Source organism: Gallus gallus, chromosome 15, assembly GCF_016699485.2.
Source record: "Gallus gallus isolate bGalGal1 chromosome 15, bGalGal1.mat.broiler.GRCg7b, whole genome shotgun sequence".
Lineage (NCBI taxonomy): Eukaryota > Metazoa > Chordata > Aves > Galliformes > Phasianidae > Gallus > Gallus gallus.
In genome coordinates this window covers 3,165,327-3,178,696 of record NC_052546.1, presented here as the reverse complement: position 1 = coordinate 3,178,696, position 13,370 = coordinate 3,165,327, and the positions used below count along the sequence as shown (strand labels likewise).

Genomic DNA, 13,370 nt, shown 5'->3' with positions numbered 1-13,370 from the left:
TCCCCATACAACACGATGAAAAAATATATGTGATTTTTAGGGCTAAAGTACGTAAACTGTATCTGTATGTTTCCACATATTTCAGTATGAAAGAAACAACCTAAAACTGTATTTATAAAATAACAAACATTGTCAATGAAGTCAGTATTTAATTTCTCTTGTCCCAAGGTTAGCTTTTTTTTCTTTTAGCACTGAACTTCTGTAATTAGTGCGTATATTTTTTTGTAGTTTGACTTTTTGCAGAACACATGAGATACGTAGCAGTGCTTACCTAATTCAGTGGAGTGGAACTGTGACAGAGGTATCATCTGACATAGGAAAGGCAACCTGCATCAGCGATCTTTCTCTTCCAGTCACCTGCCTCAATTTGAATGCAGAAAAATACTTCCCCAGGAATTTCCTGAGATTTTTTATTTGAATCTTAAGGGAAATTTCCTAACAGAAAGCTTTTAAAATGGGTGAGGAGGACAAGCTACTGATGTAAATTAGGGTCTTACTGAATCCTAAAGCACTTTTAAGAAAGACAGACTTGCAACTCTAATGGATTTGAGTTATTAGCTTAAAATCCTAGATTGCCTCTTGTGATGGAAATATCAAATCAAGTAGATTACTTCTACATTAAAACATGCATTCAATCTGAGGACTGTTTTCTAGGAGACACGTAAATACTTCCCATATACCTTTGTACTGGGAATGTTCTAATATAGATGAAAGAAAAGCTGGTCTGTGGTGTATTTAAAATCATGTCCCAGTGATTGTCTGATCCAAGTCTTTAAATATTGCCAAAATAATCTGTTCAGTTCTTGATGTCATTTTTCTGAATCCTGAATATGATTGACAAACAGTGATGGGAGCAAAGAGTCCTTTAGAGATGCTCTATAAAAAATATTTTACAAGATCAAGCTCTGTGTGACATCATTTCAAACAATGTTTTATCCACTATATGTGGAAAATGTTATGGAGAAAATCACATGTTACTTTGGACAGACAAACAATGACTCACAAAGGAATTTATCATGGCCCCTTGGCATTTTGTGCTGTGAACTTCAGTTTCTCTTGTTGTAGAGCCTTATCTTTCTTCTTCTCCCAGACTGCTCACATATTTGGAAGCTTAATTCAAACTATTGACAGTGTGATGGTGCATATGACACGCAATCTGGAAGAAAACTCACTGTCTCTAACTGTTGAGGGTTCATCATCCGTAGCAGGTAGGACTTAACAGAGCTGTTCTCTCTGTTTGGTCTGTCAGTGTGTCCTGAATGCTTCTGTGCATGCAGCCCCTCTACTTTGCTAACACTTAAGAGGAAATCAGAACAGATTATTCTCTCTTATGAATGCCATTTCAGTTGCAGAAAGTTCAGAGGTAATCATCTCTGACTGCACTTGAGGTTCTTGAGTTTATCTGGGGAATGATTTCACATATGAACCCAATAAAACTATATGAGAGACTTAGCACAGCACAGACTACACTAGTAGGCAATTAAAGTGCTGCCCAGAGCTTTTATTCAGTGCTTTGAACTTGCAAATGTATAGATACCAGAAAACTTTAATTTGGGGAGAGGAGTCTAGTTTAAACCTTTTAGGAGAATGTTTTCTTTTACCACTGTTTTGCATCCTACAACCTAATTTCATCTGCTACAGGTGGCAAAGGTAATTGATCTGTTCCGGCATTCTATTCTACTTCATTGAGACCTACTTGAGCAGTCACTAGTGCCATTAATCACTGCACACACGCTCCCTAAGCTGTCTTGGACACTGGCATTCTCAGTGAAAGTGTTCCGAAATTACACTTTCAAATGTCAGTGGAAAGGGAAGAGCTATCAATCTGTTTTTTGAGCATGGGTGAAGTGATCCACCACACACTAGCACCCTGTGCACTGCCTTTCCTCTTGTAAAGAAGCTGGGTATAAAAGGCAATTCTGTATGCAGGGAATTTATTCTATATTCTGCCAACATATGGAATTTTAGAGCCAAGATTTGCAATAGCTGTTAGAAAAGCAAAGCTACGTACTCACGAAGGGTGTAATAAAGGCTATTGATTTTATAGTATTTTTTTTTTTTTGGATTCTCACACAGACTACACTTTGGCCAAAATGCATCCCAAGACTCTGAATTTGTCCCATTATCGCTTTCCATCTCGAGGACAGAGCTTCATTTCTATTCCCAGTGAAGCTTTTCAAGAAAGAGGTAAGAAAAAAATTGAAGGGAGAGCGGAAGCACATAAACAAGGCATTCAAGAATAATTCTGGTGGAAAACCATTTTCTGTTTGCCTTACTTTTACAAATAACCAATTTGATTGCCATTCATCATACCAGTTCTAAACCAACAACAGTTCTTCTGTCACATTAATGAATGATCAACATGGTAGAATTTTTCATCTTACTTGAATAATATTCCTATTACTTGAACGTAACTTGAATATACAGATAGACTGCAGAGAAGACGGCCATTTAATGCCGATGGCTTTTTACGTGAGAAAAGCCTTCATTTCTTAAATTATTTTTAACTCATCCAAACTGGTTATTTCTAAGAGATTTCAGGTTACCAGATCAGTCATTACTTCTATTTCCATGCAAAATCTGTTCTAACATTTTTTATGAAATTTATCTATGAAATGACAGATCTAAGCAACAGCATACCCAGAAACAGGATGAAGAAGTGAACTACAGTCAAGGCAGAAGGGCAGAACTAAGAAATTCATGCCTGTGCTAAAATTTGAGCTTATCTCAAAAAGTGAGAAGGCAAAAATCTGAAGTTTCAGTCAAAATTAAAAAATAAAAATGTTTTAAACTATTTCCATGTTGTAATCAAGGACTGAAGAAATCTGTTTACAAAAGTATCTACATGGATCCTTAAGTCTTTGAAAATCCAGCCTATGTACCCTAAACCTCAATGCACAGAACTGACACACCCAGAGACCTTTCCCTGGTCATTTCTGTTGGAAAAAGCCTGGCTCCTTATTCACACAGTGCAAAGTTAGCTGCAGATCCTCTGCAAGGGGTGTTTTGCAGCCACAACTCACTTCTGAACAAGTTCAGCCTTATGGTGAATGACATAGTCCAAAGAACTAACCTAAACATTTATTATTCCACCTTAAGCAGTTCACATTATATATACTTGGAACCCAGCAAAAGGGATGGTAAAGGACACATAAAATACACATCTCTCTCCCCTCTTAGATGCTGAAGAACCCATAAATACTAGGAATGCAGACAGTGAACAGGCAGTTGAAGCAGAAACCAGTTGCCTGTGCTCGAGTTTTGTAAACTGCTAGTTAGTGTATCCAGTGGTTAAATAGCCCTGAGGTTACTGTAGCTACCACTGAGATGTTGACTACATATGCCATGCAGCCATTCTAGTGACATGTTGGAGTTTTACAGTGATGAATGATTACTTAACAGCTTACTCATTTTGGAAGTCAAGCTGCACAGGGCAAGCATCCCTCTATTTTGATATCTAACTCCTGTGCTGTGCTGCAAGTTGTTCATACTTTTTCACTTCTTTTAAAAAACATTAAGAATTCTATAACGAGTATTACAGAAGCCAAAGATCTTGATAAAGCTTTAATTCTAGGAGAGAAATGTCTCTTGCCTCCATCTGTTGCTTTGGGAAATGACGCCTCTTTCCTTTTCACAGCTTGGATTACCATTGTCGGCATGTTTTACCATAACATGCACTACTACTTTCATAGTATCAACCCTATGGATACCAAGTAAGTATTTAAGACCTTTCATGCTGTAACAGCTTGTTTATTACCCTTACAGCAGTCGTGTCATTATCAACTGTAAATAAATTATGAGCCTTGATCCTGATTCTGCAATATTGACGACATGTAGTCATTAACTAGAGCCAGGTTAAATCTTAAGTTAGATGTTTTATGTTATGCCATAGTAAAATAGATTCCCATGGCAACGTGTTTGTCTTTCCTTGTCTCCTCTTTCTGTTCATCAGACCTGCTATTAGAATTTCATAACTTTAATCTGTCATATAAAAGGCAAATTACATCTTTTCTCCTGACACATATAAAGTTTGCACTTAAATGAAACAAGTAAGAAAACAACATCCCTCCATAGATAAAATCTGAATCCTGGAAACCTGTAAGATAATTTTACAACAGGAGACCAGGCAATGCTTAAAAGACCTTCTGTTTTACATGCTGTACCAATGAAATCGTTAGCAGATAAGATAAAGTAAATGCAGACCTATATACTTCTCAGCCTGAGAGATCCCCAGAGAACTTTGCAAGGCCGTTCATGTAAATCATTACACTTTTCTTTTAAGATAGTATGACTGTATGTTTTCATTTGATCTACACTAACATACGTAGATTAGGTCACACTTTCTGTCTTTTCTGTACCATGGCTTTCATCATATTATGTATGACAACAGAGGGAAGGAAGAAGCATCTCAGCTGTCATTTATTTTAGGGATTACTCTTCTTTCTTTACATACAGCTACATGGAAGGTCATGGTCACGGGAAATCATTTGTGATATCCTGGGTAAAGGTTCCTGGTTTATGGCCAGATTGATTACACTGAGATAATGACATGACTACTACTAAATAGCATTTTTAAATCAAGTAGTAAATTGCATTGTTGCTTTCCCTGCTCTCTTAAGAAAAGGGCACTTAGCAGGTGGCTGCAAAGGATCCGTGTCATTAATGTGCAGTATTTCTTACTGACATGAAGAAATAGAGGCTGTTCATTCTACTTACTGGGATAAGAATTAATGTCTTACAGTGATTTTTCTTCCTGATCAGAATTAAGGATTGATGCTTGGGGTTGTGCTAAGGGAGATTTGTTTTATTTGATCTTGCTGAGGAACTGAATGAAGTTACTTTAATATCTGACATTTTTCTTCTTTCCACAAAGGAAAACAAGAAAACATTGCAAACAGGTGGCAGATATAAGATAGTTTTTAATGTGTCTTTCAAATATGGCTCTTTCCAGTAGTATGCCTTGTTTGGATAGCCATGCTGATGGTTAACTCACCGTGGCTCTAATTTCTCATTGTAAATAATGTTCATTCATACGCTGAAGAGTTGAATGACAGAAAATGCTTTATACCTGCACAGTCTTTTTTACTGATAGTGTAAAAAGTTCTACTCTGCAGCAGAATAGATTTTAGTTACTCCTAAATGCACAGAAATATGAAAGCCATAAATTACAGCTGAAGGCCTGAAGGCAGGAATTAATGTTCTTACCATGTACTGCAGAACTACTACAGCCCTATTATAACTGTAACTATTACAGGAAAAGAGCAAGTCACCTGGGCTAATCAGATGTTTAGTCAGGGCTTCCTCTGTTGTACTGTGTCCCCAGTTACTCTCTAACAAATATTACTGGAAATAACCATTGTTTTCCAAGTAAAACTATAAATTGTTTCTAAATATATGATAACATACGTGATCTATTCATTGAATGCAATGCCAGTGTATGCTTCATACTAGTATGAATGTTTAATTAGGCAATTATTCTCTTTGCATGAGTGTTTCTTTCCTTAGTTTATTTTTATACTCCTTACTTCACTGCAGTTTGTTAGGAAAGTGGGTGCTTGGATAATTCACAACTGTGACATTATTCCAATAGGTGCATCAGACAGGAGCAACATTTCCCAGGCCAAGTTGAAAGAGGCCAATACCGGCATGAACTTAAAAGATTTTCTTTTCCTACTTCTGTAATATATTTCTTTCTTTCTAAGGATTGCCGAAGCTGCTGCTTACAAAGGCTATATGATCTCAGCAGCCAGTTATCTCATCTCTATCAAAGTAGATCCTCCTCCCAAGTTGTCCCACAACCTGTCAGGATCTCCTCTTATTACCATCCAGCTCACCCACAGATTGGTAAGTAAAATGGAAACTCTCAGTTCAGGCTACCCTGAGGGCTGCTCAAAGCTTCAATGTCCATGATGATTTCTTTGTCGTTTTCTTGTATCTTTTGTGGGCAATTTAAGAAGCAATTCAGATGGCATTTGTGACTACAATATTATATTTTTCCAGCCATTACACATAAATGACTTCTGTTTCCACCACAGCAAAAGGCTGCATGTGCTGAAAAAGACAGTGAAGTGAGAAGTATAGTTTTAGGACTTTCTACATACTTTGTTCTATGGTTACGCTTGTGCAATTTGCAACAGAGTGATATGAATGACTGCTTTCACACTGGAGCTGCCAGAAAATGTTTTATTTATGGTTTCTGCTTTTGATTTTTCTATCTACACTAATATAAAACTCATGTTTTGAATGTTCTCATGAATGAACCATGAGATACAACCCCTCCAAACACGATGGGCAGAGCAACTCTTGCAGTGGGAAGGGAGCAGGTTTAACTCTGGTCTAGCACCGGTCCTTTCTACAGAACGGAGATAAAGACATCTTTTTGTCTCATCAGTGGAAGTGGAGAACAGTTTAATTTAAATTTAGGCAACTTGTGAATTTACATACTTAAATTTTCTTAAGTAATTTATATAAGTAAATTTAATCAAATTTTTTCAAGCAGATTGAGAAATGACTCTGGTCTCACCTATTTCCATATGCTTGTTGATGAAGTAAAAGTAGAATTTAAATTCAAAAGAAATGCTGGCTGCAATATCACTGTCTTAAAATATGTGCTTTCTTTTAAAAACAGTCAAACCATTTATAGAAATTTATGATCAAATATAGCTGCTAAACCAAGAACAAGAAATCCAGTTTAAAAACATGTTTCATGCACAGAATAGTTCTTACTTTTCAGATAATAAAAGTTGTAACACTTAAAATGGATACCAATAACATCCTTCAGCTGTGTTTGTTTCACTTTGTATTCTCTGTTTAACAGAGAGGAAAGCAGAGTGATAAAACCACAAAGGAAAAAATAACAAATCCAAACAAATAGCTTTCCCTATGAAAATCTAAGCTTGATGCTAACTTCTTTCAGTTGAATTGGCTCAGATATTGCTACCCCAGTGGAGTCCATGGGACTGCACAAGCAGAAAAATGTGAGAAATGAAAGGAGAACGTTTAGTTTTCTTGCACTGATTGTAGTGGTGCTTGGCACAGCTCAATAACACTTTTATTCTTTTTTCCTGTGAGTATAGGAAGAAGGCCAATCAATGAGCAACAGAAAGCAAAAGGCAGTGAAATAAAATGTCTGCTCTAGGAAATAGTTTTAAGAAGGTGTCTGTGAGCTGAGTATTGACATTTGATTCAAGATTTCAGAGAGCGTTTATAATTTCACAGACTAATTTTCTTGTTAAATCTTCCACAAGGCCAGAACTCTCCAGACCTCTCTGAAATTGCCTGCGTCTCAGATGTAGCCTTTAGAAGTTGGTGGCTTATTCTGAGATAATTAAATCTCTCTGGTCTTGAAACATGAAGCAAAGTAAACTGTTACCAGTAACCATTTAGGTAAGAATGTAGTGAATACATATGTGATGTGTTAATTCCTCTTTTTGTAGGCAGCATCGTGGGGTGGTGATCACTAAGTATGCAGAACCGGGAGGCAGGTTGGAGGCTCAGTGCAGTGCCCAGGCTAAACTAGAGCTGTGGGGTGGAAAGGACAGGTCACCTCATGGTTAACAAAAACGCTGTTAGTGCCATGTGTACAAAGTCCTGCTTCCTTGGTGCCCTTCATCAGTGAAACCTTCTCAGGTTTTCCTGTAAATCCTATCTGTTACACGAATTCCTTAACTCTCCAGAACCAGAAATCACGTTAATACTGTAAGCGCTGCCTACGTGTCTGGGAAGTGTTGTCTTGGGGCACTCCTTTGGAGATGGAACAGTGAAGGGAAAAGTTGAACTTCTCCTGACTGTTCCCATCATGAAGTCAGGCTGAAGGTCCTCTTGCAGCTCAGCAAGATTGAGATAAGGTTAAGGAATATTTTCACTGAGCTCCTAATGAGGTGATGTGACTAAGCTGCCCCTAAATGTACCCAGACATGATCCTTCTCTCTGTTGTCTTTTGTCTGGCCAGCAGCATGCAATGTCCCAACATTTGTTTAACATTACTGATAGGAAAATAAAATGAGAGAAGGACAAGTTCCAGTCTGTACACAAATATTAGTGCTACCATGAGAGAGACAAATCAATGTGGAGTCAATTTATTTTTATGGCAAGTTAAGTGTTGACTAATTTATATATTGATTGAGGAAAAACAATGGTTTTTGCTCACATCTGAAGAACAAAGGCATAATTTTTAACTGGGTAGACTTTGCCAGAAAAATTTGAATACAATATAACTAAAACTGTGGCTCATACAGGGTATTCCACAATTAAACAAAAAAAGGAAAAAACAATAAAAGCTTTTAATTTAAAAATCAATACGCAGTTCAGTACTTTCTTATATAAGTTAAATCTTTGCTACAATGAGTACAGAAAATCAATTGAATTCAAATGAGAAATGAACACAGTTACAGCTAATTCTCTTGTTCCAAGGCAACCTTAAAATAGCAATAGTCATTATGGTGATATACGACATCTCTAAACAATACAGCAATACTTCTGTATTGTTAATGTTATTAACAGAAACATCCTAGGACTCATTTTCTCATAAGAATCCATTCTGAAGTCTACAGCAGCACAGTAACAAAAAATGCATATTTTCATTAAGCACATTTACGGTTGCCTGCTGTAATAATGAGGATTACATTGCAAGGAGTTATAATTCACAGAAAGTTTGTTTTCTGTGTTAAAAGTGATTTTAGTGTTTAGAGGTGCAGCACTTTGCAGGTATTATCACTCATTTGTCATGAGATGCTCTCAATTCCTGTAAATGAGTCCTTACCCTTTGAGGGGGATATTGTGACAAGAGGGAGGGCACCATGAAGTAGATGAATGCTTTTGGATGTGTACAAGTAAAGTCGGCTTTCAATTCTAAGTTTAGTTTCTGATTTTCATTCTTCAGTACATGGATAATTGTATATATCAACTTCTATTTACAACCAATATCTACACTATTACCTCTTACCTAAGGAAATGGTCGCTGGTGACTGGATCCAAGTGTTATCAACCTACAGCAAAATGCAACTGCTTTTTCTAATTCAGATTTCTGTTTGCAAGTGACACTGCATCAGCAGTCAAAGATCAGTCCATTGCAAGCAATGAACTCTGAAAAATCTTACTGTCTTAAAAACCCAGTACTGAATTCTCCAGTCATCCCATTTAACAGAGCTGTGGCATACTGAGCTACTTTGTGCTCCCTTTGATTGAACATTTGTCACTGGAGGAGAAGAGAAAAACTCGGGGTTTATGTTTGATGAGATCAAATCTGGTCCAACGAGGCAGAGTTCTCTCCCAGCCTCTCTCACAATTTTTAAATTCAATCTAGTTCCCCTTGTTTAAGTTCCTCATCACTGACTACATCCTCAGAGCAGCCTTGCATGCAGTGATGGCTTATTGCAGGAGTTCCGGACAGTTGTGCCACATTCAATGAACTGTCAGGATTCCTGATGTAAAACATTGTGTTTCTTTGCACAATGTTAATACAAATATGTATATGTTTAAAATATTATGGAAAAAAAAGTTACAGTGGAGGTAAAATAGACAACACTCATACGTTGATAACTTCAGTGTTTAAAGCTCTGAACAAAAAGGACTAACAGTGTACCACTATCCCCTTACCTGCACTATAAGCAAGCATCCTGTCACATCTGTCTTGATGAGTCCTGGTCAATGTGATTGGGCTCCAGGTAATTACTGTGGAGTGTTTCCTAAAAGAAAGTTTAAGAAAAGAAGTTCTTGTCTATTTTTATTGTTTTGTTACAGTTTGATCCATCACATTTCAGCATTACATTGTGTACTGTCTGGGTTCACCATGAAGTCTTGTGAATACTGACAAGCTTTTAGGATCTAGATTTATACAAGGAAACCACTTGCTATCTTATTTTTTTTACTGTGTTCTCATACATGGCAAAAATTAACTCACTGAGAAGAGCACGCACCTAACTGCTGGGAATTACTCATAAGCCAGTTTTCCATCTCTGACATCTTATCTCTTATGTGCATCTGAGAGAGAGAACTGCCACAACACCGCTTGTTGCACAGCACAAATGCGATGTTAAATGTGCTTAGGTGTACATTCAGGGGAAAACAATAAAGATATGAATATGAAGTGCAAAACTGTCAGAACATACATAAAGGAAATGAGAAGCTGAAAGTTTGTGGTGAAAATAACCTGTTTGGAAATTATATATGGCCTTAGGCTCTACTTTCATTTCCTCAGCAGGAGGATGAAAAGGAGCACATAGTTCAGGGGACGAGAAGGGTACAAGTTTTGCAAGGTACATGTCCGATTCACCATCAGACTGGAAGCGGTCCTGCTCTCCCAAACCCAGCTGACTTTGCCTCAGCACGGTGCTCAGACTGGGTGACCCCTTGAGGCCTCCCAGCCTAAACGATTTCCTGGTCCTGTAATTTCATATTCCCTCTGTCTTTGCTGTGGCAAAACAGCAGCAAATCTAAGCAGACAGAAGAGAACATTTCTGCCTGATTCTACCTGGATCCAGGATTTCAGCACAGGCTGTTCTGTCAGTTGTTGTCCTGGTTACGGGCTGAGTTGTTGAAATGATAACTGCTCTATCATTTTTTACGGTCAGAGTTTAGATAAGTAGATGGAATTTCCAAATTCTTTACACTGTGCCAAATTATTGCTACACCAGCAATAGTATCTTTGAAAATGCCTATTTCCAGGTGACCTTTAGGCTTAATGTAGTGCGATTCATCGAGGCAGCACCAAATTAGCATTAGTTACTCCTTAGTTCTGGCTCCAAATGTTTAGCTCCCCTCCATCCATTTGAGGCAGCAGTATCACTAAGCATACGTGCTGTTACCGTAACGCCACCAATCAAATAGAATCCCTCTATTTAGTTCACTCAATACAAATAGAAAGTTTGGCTTAGAAAACAGTGTTAATTTTAGTTTAGGAATGTCAGAGGAGTCATACATGAGAGAAATCTGTGGATGGTAGTTTTCTGGCTTTGCTTTTTTCCCCTCCCACCACCACTTGTTGCATTAGAAATTTTAACTCCACTCCCCATGGAGTGGAGTTAGATAATAGAGGAGTAGATAATGATGTTAACAGCTAGTAATATGAACTTGGAGTTGTTTTTTTAGCAGGAAATGTGTGGCTGTTAAGGAGGGATTTTCCCTTTTTAAAAAATAAAGAATAGAGCCTTTCCCAATTTAAGAAGCTAACACAAGCTGGATCAGCAACGAGATTCCTATCAGGACGGGGCCAGCCAAGAGGAACTGCATTTCAGTGACTCATGCTGAAGCTAGCTCTGCATACCTTCCTCCTCTGCAGTGACTCACAATAAATTTCAGTAATCTCGATCTGTTCAAGCTATCATTTAATAACTAACACATGCTTGCAAGGAAAAAGTACTCTTTAGACCAAGGCAAGGCTTATACCATACTATTTTCAGCATGACAACCAGAGCATCACAGTTTAGGTGAGACAGCAAAAACTTAGCAGTGTGTTTTACAGAGATTAATCATGTGATCTGGATCAAGCACCCTGCTAAGTGCTGTGCTGAAGTTGTGTTTTACAGGGTGCTAAAAAATGAGAGAGTGAAGAGGAAGCAATAAACAGGAAACAGAAATCCATTCATTTGCAGTAAATAAATCTTGGGGTAATTTTGAAGTCTAATTCAGAATATTACCCTTTCTTAAAAAATACATTTTAACAAAAAGGAGGCACAATGCCATCACCACAGCATTAGACTACTGCTCTTATTTGTATGTTGCACTGCAGGAAGAATTTACTGAGCTGGGATGACAAGATGTAAGTTGGCAGATAATGTACGGATTTGGGGTGGAAATAATCCCTAAATGCATTGCTGTTTATTATCTAGATATAAATATTTAGTCACTAACTTTTAGGTCAGTTTAAGTCACCGTGTCCATTATTTGCATTCATGCTCAATGCAGAGCTGTGAAATATTTAATCCTGTAGAGTATGACTCAGTCTGTTTGCTCTGTGCGAGAATGAAATAACACAGCATTTCCAAAAGCTTGGAGATGTTATGGTGAGCTACCTCCAGACTCCCACTCTGTATAAACAGGAGGAAGGATGGAGGTTGTAGAAATACTTGGTGTTTTTTCCCCATCAATTGGAGAATTTGTTATGACATGCAATATCGGGCGGTGTGAAAAGCATCTGTAAGATCTGCCATTTCTGCAGGGCAGTCGTGCATGAGGGACACTTTCCTTTACTTTTCTGTGGCTATAAATTGGCGAATGTGTGAGTTGAATTCTCAAGGAGATTTCTAATTAAGAAACTAACAAATGAAACAATATCCTATAGCACTTAAGAAATGGATTAGTTCATGGTACAGCATGTGAATTATGCTGCTCTTTGGCAACAGTTTTTACGATAGACTTTATATTAGTCTAAAGATGTTTTAAATAATTTCAGTAGTTACAGCTTCAGAAGAACTGCTGTCTGTGTTTTTCATTCCTTGTTTCTGTGTGCTGTAATAATTGATGTCAAATAGTTACTGTTTGAATAGCCAGCAAAAAAGTAAATAAGAAAAAATAGAGAACACATCAGAAACATCAGGGAATTTGGTGTTCCTGAGCAATGTTTTCAGCAGCACTGATGAAATCTTTCTGGTTCCCACATGTTATTAGGGATGGCAATTCTGCCCTCAACAAGTCATGGAATTTCAGATTTAGAAGGAATCTCTCTTTTTTTTTTTTTTTTTCATTTCCCTCAAACCTAAAAATAATTTTGCATACAGAAGATAAATGGTAATAGTTAAGTTGTGATTCACGTAGAACCTTTCCCCTAGACTTGTGTCAATGTTAAATTAATGAAATTAATCAGAACTGTTGTTATATTGTGATGATCTATTCTCTAGTCTGACGGTCTTGTTTTTTCTTGCTCAAGCTGGAGAGAAAACCTGATTATAGTACCTGACTAAACATTTAGGATTTAGGAGGTAAAAATGTTCCCTTTCTTGGTCCTGTCTGTGCAGCACTGAGTCCTCCTAAACTGTCGCTAAGGAGATGTGACAGCTTCACACATTCCTCATTAGCAAAGCAGTTGGGCTTCATGTAAATTCCTTCAAGGAAATATTTCTTCTGAAATATCTCTTTTGAAATATTTGCCTTGAAAATCTGCCAAGAATTAAACTGTTAGAGGGGGTAAAAGAGGTGTGGGTGAAGGAAGAAAATCACCCAGGGAATAATTTAACATAGCAAGAGAAAACACGGCACAAACACCATTTCTGCTTCAGAGAGGCATTACTTTGCTCTTGGGAAATGTTGGCAGTGTGATACAAATAGGCAAAAATTCAGCATTCTCTGCGGGACTGAGTTCTCTTGCAAAAAGGCCGAGTGCTGTCAACTCCTATTCTCTTTAGAGCTCAGCATCTGATAAGGTTAGGTTGACT

The 13,370-nt window shown here is 37.5% G+C and overlaps 1 protein-coding gene and 1 long non-coding RNA gene across 9 annotated transcripts in view; one reads left to right on the top strand and one right to left on the bottom strand.

The window, feature by feature from the left end:
* Positions 1–13,370, bottom strand: part of LOC121106882 — a 361,649-nt gene that overhangs the window by 30,663 nt on the left and 317,616 nt on the right. For 5 of the 6 annotated variants that reach the window (XR_006931549.1, XR_006931550.1, XR_006931548.1 and 2 more), the window contains one exon: positions 9,598–9,686. This is a non-coding gene — a long non-coding RNA (uncharacterized LOC121106882). Of the gene's footprint in view, positions 1–7,403; positions 7,522–9,597; positions 9,687–13,370 lie in introns of those variants that run through there. The other variant, XR_005840123.2, reaches the window with a different exon arrangement.
* Positions 1–13,370, top strand: part of ADGRD1 (adhesion G protein-coupled receptor D1) — a 122,422-nt gene that overhangs the window by 20,766 nt on the left and 88,286 nt on the right. For all 3 annotated transcript variants that reach the window (XM_415094.8, XM_025155657.3, XM_046901245.1), the window contains 4 exons: positions 1,091–1,208; positions 2,077–2,187; positions 3,638–3,713; positions 5,703–5,844. In XM_415094.8, the coding sequence (XP_415094.5) occupies positions 1,091–1,208; positions 2,077–2,187; positions 3,638–3,713; positions 5,703–5,844 (447 nt within the window). The remainder of the gene's footprint in view (positions 1–1,090; positions 1,209–2,076; positions 2,188–3,637; positions 3,714–5,702; positions 5,845–13,370) is intronic.